The 7814-nt window shown below is 56.7% G+C and overlaps 1 protein-coding gene across 1 annotated transcript in view; it reads right to left on the bottom strand.

Annotated features, from left to right (window-relative positions):
- Positions 1-7814, bottom strand: part of LAMA5 (laminin, alpha 5) — a 49952-nt gene that overhangs the window by 29190 nt on the left and 12948 nt on the right. Inside the window, exons 12-19 of the mRNA XM_009893584.1 lie at positions 5845-5982; positions 5581-5633; positions 5062-5161; positions 4500-4552; positions 3987-4092; positions 3305-3365; positions 2955-3111; positions 693-822 (exon numbers count right to left, since the gene is read on the bottom strand). Of these exons, the coding sequence (XP_009891886.1) occupies positions 693-822; positions 2955-3111; positions 3305-3365; positions 3987-4092; positions 4500-4552; positions 5062-5161; positions 5581-5633; positions 5845-5982 (798 nt within the window). The remainder of the gene's footprint in view (positions 1-692; positions 823-2954; positions 3112-3304; positions 3366-3986; positions 4093-4499; positions 4553-5061; positions 5162-5580; positions 5634-5844; positions 5983-7814) is intronic.

Genomic DNA, 7814 nt, shown 5'->3' with positions numbered 1-7814 from the left:
CATCCGAAGGGGTTAAATCAATCAGCCAACCACGCACTAGGGCACTGGCGTGGCCTCAGGTCTGTCCCCAGGCAGTCTTGCTCATATTGATTCCCAGAATATTTGTTGTCCAGGCCTCTAGGCTTGTTCAGCCATCTTTTGGCGGCTCTTCTTCCTCTCCAGCAGCTCACGGCTTGATAAGAAGACGTTGCACCAGAGTGCAACGCCTATATAACATGTGCAACTCCACGCCGCTTCCAAACCATGTGTGACGCCAGCAGCCTGGTTTGGGAGAGGCACAAGGCAAGGGCAGGACTGCCGCATGGGGACAGCTGCGAAATAAGACCATATCCAGCTGCCACAGTTTGGATCCAGTTTGGTCTTGTGGAAACTCAGCTCAGTTCTGCCTGGGGCGCTGGGGTGATCTTGTCCCGCGCTGGAAAGGCCGTACCGAACGGTACGGCAGCCGTATCTCAGTCCAGCCTGGCTGCCAACGGTCCTCAGTGTGCCGCCCCAGGGCTGGGGAGCAGCTTGCTGCTGCTTTGTTAAATAAGGGGAGCTGCAAACTCGCATCAGCCTTTCCATCGGAAGGGCAGGACTAATGGGATAAAGCCATATGGAAGTGTCTTCTGGAAAGGATGATGCAGAAGGCTGCCTGGGATGGGGAAGAGGTGGCGATGGTGCAGGGGAGCAGAGCGGTCTGGGATCCTTACCTCTCCTTCGTGGCTGATAAGCTGTAATTTTGCCATACACAGTGGCCCCTCCTGAATTAATATACCTCAGGATGACATGGAACAGATAGAGCTCTGCCTCCTTCACGTCTACAGTGACTCTGATTTTATTCTGCAAAAAGCAAAAAAGCACACGGGGCACACGTCACTGGGGGGGCAGCTCCTGGGCGCCCACCCGCTCTGCGGGAGAGCCTTACCCGCCTGCCTGCCTGCCTGCCTGCCTGCCTGCCTCTCTTCCCCCTCCCTCGACACCCCACGGCACGGCTCTGGCCGGCCACCTGAGAGGGGCACACTCGGGACGGGCACACTCGGGACGGGCACACCTGGGGCGGGAGAAGGGGCGGAGGAGCAGTGTCGCAGCGTGGGATGCTCTGAGTTAGTCTAGAAGTGAAAAATGCACTTACAGTTGCCACAAACATTAAACTTTCCTTCCTCAACGACCGAGACCCTCCCTTCCACACTGGCGCCCCCTCCCCCCCGGGCGGGCCCCCGGCTGACGTAGCGGAAGACGAGGCGGAAGAGGTCGGGGGAGGTCACATTGAGAGTCACCACTACCTTGGGCTGGTGGGAGAGAGAAAGGGGAGAGAAGCAGAGCACACCTTCAATTACCTCCACCGCCGACAGCTACCAGCGCAAGCGCAGCCGCTCGGCTCACTGCTCCCAAAGCAACATGCCATAGCGCAAGGAGGAGACAAGCACACCGGCCCTACCGCACGGGCGCCTCGCGACGCCGTCCCTCCTGGGGCCAGCCACCAAGGAAGCAACCTGCCTGCGGGAAGGGGGTGGAAAGGCTCTGCCCGCATCGGGAGGATGCTCTGGCACAGCGGGGCGGTTCGGCTATCCCTGGGGCGCACGCCATGCCAGGGGAAAGGGTTTAAGGAGTTCTTGCTTTCGTTACCGGCATGTTGCTTTTGGGCTTTGTGCCGTAACCAGCCGGCAGACACCCAACGCTGAAGCACCTGCCCTTGCGTTTATGGGGCTCTGCCCAAACGCCTACAGAGGCTGCTGCAAATTGAGCCGGTGCCTCATCCTCGGGAAGCGGCAACGCGAAGGGCTACTGGGACTGACAGAGTGCGTCAGCCCTCCGCCTGCTTGGGCCATGTTCAGCAAGACCTCGGTTAAGCAGATGCTTAAGTCTGACCCATTTCAGAGATCTAAGCACGTGCTTAAACACCCTCCTGCCTACGGGGCAAAGCTGGGGTCTGCCCAGGGAGGCTCCTAATGAGGGCTCTGTGTTCCTCGAAGCTCCAGTTACACACCATCATCCCACAGGAGAGCAAACTGGAAGGATCTTGCAGAGAGCAAACTACAGGCGAGACCTGCCAGCAGAAAGCCATGTGCTAGCCTTTCTGTTAGGGCTTATTTCTATCTCAGATGCCAACACTGGATGCAAAACAAAAGCCACGAGCTCTGTCCTTAAGCTTTAAGGCTGTGGTTTTCTCAAGGGAGCCTATGGAAGTTTGTTGCTTAGCTCCTACGTACAAATTCAATGGGAAATGACTAAACACATTAGGCCCTGCTGCTATTTCACCTAAGCATGAAAAAAGTGAAGAAAAATGACGGTACGCACACCGGAATAAAGAATATCTTACATGGGACAAGACTATCAGGGAATGGCTGCCCTGCATCCTGTCCCCAAACACACACAGGCAGGCGAAACTTCACAGGGGCCATGCAGAAAAGGAATCCCCCAAGGAGAAAAAAGGCTCAACAGGTGAAATAGCTTCACTTACAGGGCTTAGACAACTCCAGGTTAGTGTAAACCATCGTTACAGCAAACCATCTAACAGCAAGAGCGGAGGCAGAACGGTAACAAGAGGTCCAAGCTGAACATGGCAGCTAAGGAGGAGCTAATTTATTTTTGGAAAAGGGAGGGAAGGTTACGCAGAGTTGCAGGAAAGAGCAGAGTCAGATGAAAGAGCCGCAAGAAAACCCAGAGACAGTGTTTATAGACATCCCTGTAAGTAATCACCAAGCTACCACCTTTGTCTAACCGGATTAGGATGTCAGAGGATTCCCAATTTAGGATCTTTCCCCTCGTCAGTCTATGCCATCCCCAGCACTACAGGAAATATCTGCGCAAACAGGCTATATATACACTGTGCTGTTTATGTTGGCCATCATGTGACTTGGGGGGTTTGAGAAGCACTTGGGGTGAAAGATGTGTGCCAAAAGCACGTCAGTCCTCCACCGGCCGCATCCTCCCCAGGGGGAGCTGGGCTGGGACGGAGACACCAGGCGTACCTGGATGGAGGACATCTGTGCGTATCCTCGCCAGCTGAAGCCCTCAAACTCCAGGGGGTTGTAGCCGAAACGCACAGCCCGGCCGGCCGGCGTGGTGCCTTCCTCCAGCTCAAACTTCAAGTGGTGAAGGTCAGGGAAATAATGGTCCCGCGCGGGTCTGGGGAAGAGAGGGAGCACCGTTACCCACCGGGCTATCTGGAGGGAGAGGCAAGAGGACACCTCCGCCAGGCAGGCGGCTGACGCGGCAGCAGCCCAGACGATGAGGTCCCCATCCTCGTGGTGGCCGAGGACACCATTCCCGAGAACAGGAGGCGCAGCACCCCGAGGTGCATCTCCCGCTGGCGGCTTACTGGGTGCAGGTGGGGCCGCGTGTGCTCTGCCGGCAGCGACAAGCTCCGCAGCTCCTGGTCACTAATCAAAGGCGGGGAGGCTGGGGCCGCTATTTTTATTCCATTGTATCCGTTTTCATATTGGCCCCAGCCCCACTTGGACCGGCTCCTCTTCCACCTCAGCGCCGAGCTATTTCCAGACGGCCGCAGGAGGAACGAGGTCTGCAAACCCTCAGCCGCCGCGCTGCCGCCAGCAGCAGCCTTGCTCCCTCTTCCCAGCCCGGCCAGGCCCGCCTGGGCTGGCTGAGAGAGGCCGGATCTTCTCCTTTCCCTCTTCCCATGGGCATTGTGGAGAGCAGCCAAGCCCACGTGTCCATGCCCACCTGCTCCCAACGGGAGGAAGGGGTAGAGTTGTACGGACACGGCCAATGGTTAAAACACAACAGTTTCTGGCACCCAAGGGGGCACCTTTCCTGGCCCTTCGTTCCCCAACCTGACAGACCTGTGCCCAACGATGGCAAAAGCATGACCTTAGGTCTCCAGACCCACAGCAAGACCCGGCTGCTGCTCTGGGCCTGGTACGATCAAAAGCGAGAGGTGGGACATCTCCCGCCCCTTCTCTCCGAGGCCAATAGTCAGTTGGAATATGCAGAGCTGCTGGTGGCCCCCCTCCTCCACCCAAGGCCTCACGAAGGGGGCTCACCTTGGCAGCCAAAGTAATTTGCGTTCTCCATATTGAAGTAGCCGTCTTTGCACGCTGAGCAGAACTGGCCGCAGACGTTCGGTTTGCAGAAACACTGCCCGTCGCCCTAGGAGAGAGCAGGCATGGAGGCTCACTCCCACCCGTTGCTCGTCACAGCTAAGCCGTTTCGCAGTTATTTGGGTCCTGCTCTGAGACACTGGAGAAGCATTTTGAGTTTTATGCTCGACACTGCTTCCTGCGCGTGGGTGGGCCAGATAAGGGCCAGATAAGTTAAATTATCCAACAATGCAGGCAAACAAAAATCCAGGCATCCTGGGCCAGACCCAGAAATATTTAGGTGCCTAATTTATGACAGGTCTTAATCCTATGTTCTCAAGCAAACCCAGACTGTGGTGCAACCTTTGAGAGCTCAACGTCAGGACAGGGCCCGTCCGGCAGCTGCTGGGAGAGACGGAGCTGAAACACTCCCAACGCAGCGCACGCTCGGAGGTGCCTGGAGAGGAGCAAACCCACCTGCTGGCACTCCGCGATTCCGCTGATGGTGCCCTTGGTATCACACTTGCAGCCTGGAGAGAGGGAGATGGACAAGAAAGCCAGAAGAACAATCAGCCCCCGAGAAGAAGCCTGATGGGGGACAGGACCCACCACACCGGAGGACACGGGGATAAGAGGAGCTGGGAAGTGGTCAAGTAGAGGGTAGCGCTGCACAAGAGCGCTCTTTTCATTTTGGACAGTTGGCGTTGAGGACACAACTACCACAGACGTTTGCCTTTTCTGCACATTTGGCCGTGAAAAATTAAGTGCGCAGTCTGCAGGGAGGGCTGAGAATGACACAACTCATTGCACGAGCCCTGTGTTTCATCCCAAGCAAAAAGCTCCAGGCTCCAGCCTCTCCCCTCTCCAAGTTGGGGTCACCCAGACCACTCCAGCTTTGACATGTCACTTCAAGGTCACGAAGGAAGGAAGGGTATCACCTCCCTCCAACACTGATGGTCCCCACTGGCTTGTGTTGGGGTCCTGCACCGCTACAGCACGGAGGGGACTTTTTGGGGCCACACAAATGCCATTTCCTTACTTGTGCAGCCGTAGGGGTTCTCTGGAGTCAGGTTCCAGTATAAGGGTTTGCATCTGTCGCAAGCTGGGCCTTCAACGTACGCCCGACACGCGCAGGAGCCCTGGGGAAAGGGACGGGGAGAAAAGGGCAGGTGAGAACCTGCAGCGCGTGGCTGAACGTGGCGTCTGCTCCTCTGCTGTGCGCAGCGGCCGCTTTCAGGCTGTGCTGCGGGAAGGACTCGGCCCAGAGTGAGTAAAAGGGGATCACACAAAAATGACCTGCAGGGGTCTTCACTTTAACTTCTTTACTTCTTTACTTTGAGGGTAGTGGAGCCCTGGCACAGGCTGCCCAGAGAGGTGGGGGAGTCTCCCCCTCTGGAGCCATCCCAAACCCGCCTGGACGCCGTCCTGTGCCCCTGCTGGAGGTGCCCCTGCTCTGGTGTGGGGGGGTTGGACTAGATGATCTCCAGAGGGCCCTTCCAACCCTGACCATTCTGTGGTTCTGTGATTCTGTGGGTTGGTGGGGTTATTTGGCACTCACCGGGGCCAGCAAGGGATCTGCAGTCACCAACCCTGCCGGGTTACAGGAGCCCACTAGAAAAGAGAGGCACAAGGAGGCATTTATAAGAAGACAGCTCACGCCCCAGCTGCTCCTAAGGGGGTTACTTCTTCCCTTGCAAAGCTCGTGGGGGATGATAAGCCCATTCCAACCCAACCTATTCTACGATTCGATGATTTACCAGCACCGCACGCTACATCCCAAGGCACCGGAGTCCCCCCCATCAAGGAGGAGAAGCGGGAGTACCTTCACAGTGCGGAAACCCATAGGCGCCCGGCACGCAGCTATCGCAGCGCAGTCCCGTCACTTTGGGGCGGCAGCCGCACTGCCCCGTCTCCTGGTCGCAGGTGCTGTGCAGAGAGCCCTCCCGGGAGCACTGGCAAGCTGCGAAAGAGGGGAGAGCGACCGCTGGAGCTGCAGCGCAGCGCAATGGGAACTCCTGCGTTCACGGCTTCCCACCAGCAACCTCCTTTTGTCCGCCTGACCTTCACCACCATCGAAGCAGCCCAAAACACGAGTTATAAATAACATACACGCTCATGCTTTGCTTTTGGTTAAAAACATCCCATCTTTTAAGAAAAACAATAGGATCTGCAATGTTTATCACACCTATTCACATACATTTATGCGTATTTCAGGACGGGGCAGGGGGAGAACTTTTGCTTAAGGAAAAGCGGAACGGGCGATCTCACCCCCAAAAGGTCAGCAACCAGTGACAGATCAGACCCTACAAAAACCCGTTTGCACCCAAACAGCCAAGAGCAGCGTTTGGCCATCGGGGTGCCTTGCGGACGCTGCGCGTGAGCCACAGGCTGACACCACGGCCATGGCACCGCCGGCAGCGGAGGGCAGGGGCAAGGCAACGGCTCGGCGGCTCCCCGCGCGCTCTGCCACCCGGGAACGCACGCAGGGGTCCCGCTGCCCTATCGCATGAAAGGTCAGCGAGCTGCCAGGGAGCTGCCCCTGCCCTCCTTGCCCAGCCAGCATTCCTCAAATCCCTGCCAAAGGGGATGTTTTAGGCTGACACCCCCAGACTGGCGAACAGCAAAACATTGTTCATAAAAGAACGGATTAAAAATAAAACAAAATCAGGCTCTCCTCGTCTTTCCTTGCTGCGACTCCTCTACAGCTCTGCAATCTGGACACTGTTTTATGAGACCAAAAAAAAAAAAATAAAAGATAGCGACTACTGAACTCCTGGGAGATGGTTTCATCTGTGCCTCCAGCCCCTTCAAAGGCATACTGCCGGCATCAGCATTTGGGAGCAGCGCTCTGCCAGCTGGCCGCGGCTCAGGCGTCCGCATTTAGTGTGGTGCAAGAGGGTGATGATGCTCTTTTGTTGCTTCAGGGAAATTGTATCACAGATTATTTTTTAATGAGCAGTAAATTCTTGCCGGGAGACATAAGAGTACATCTGGCTTCCAGTCGGACTGCGAACAGGGAGGGAAACGGGGACACTCAGCCCAGAGCTGGGGAGAGTTATTCAGAGCGTGTGGGGCCACCGGTACCTGCCAGAGGCACGGCTCAGCCCTGGCACGGCTCAGCCCTGCGCCACCAGCCATGCGGTGCCCAGGGAAGTGGACGCAAAGCTCTCGCCATGCCAGCAGACACCTTGAATTTGGGGCTGCCGTGAAACCCCAAATCCTCATCCTCGCTGTTCACTCACCCTGTCGTACAACCGTACTCCTGTTGGTTTCAGCACCGGTTGCTCCTCCTGTGCGTTGGCATGACCCAAGGTGGGGTAAGCCCTGAAGAGCCTGGACGTGTCACGTGAGCCACGTCTGAGCATCTCACGGCACCGGGGTAGAGCCTGAACACGTGGTCTGAGACTTTGCTCACTCCCCTCAGAGCCCCGCTCTCTCTGCCTGCGGGCGCTCCAGCCCGAGGACAGGCAGATGCAATTCAGCACGTGTTTTATTGTGCATCTACACACAACGCTTTCGGAGAGAGAATCCGAACCACAGCTGCTCCCCAAGTCATATTCTGCAGGTCTCTTTCTTAATAGATCGCTAGATTGAGAGGCCATACGTCCAAACTGGGTTTTACTCCCCAAGCAAGCAGGCAGACCCAAGCTCCTGCCGTCAGCGACAGGGACTGAACTGGGGGAGACAAACCGCACGGCTTTTAGGGAAGCATTTCTTGGAGATGTTTACTCATTACAGAGCACGCCTGCCAGATGAGATAGCCAGGTCAACTGCGCACAGGAAAACTGATTC

The sequence above is a fragment of the Charadrius vociferus genome, unplaced genomic scaffold (genome assembly GCF_000708025.1).
Source record: "Charadrius vociferus isolate BGI_N301 unplaced genomic scaffold, ASM70802v2 scaffold259, whole genome shotgun sequence".
In the NCBI taxonomy this organism is placed as follows: Eukaryota; Metazoa; Chordata; class Aves; order Charadriiformes; family Charadriidae; genus Charadrius; species Charadrius vociferus.
Note: the sequence above shows the minus strand (reverse complement) of the source record. Positions and strands in the feature narration are given on the sequence as shown.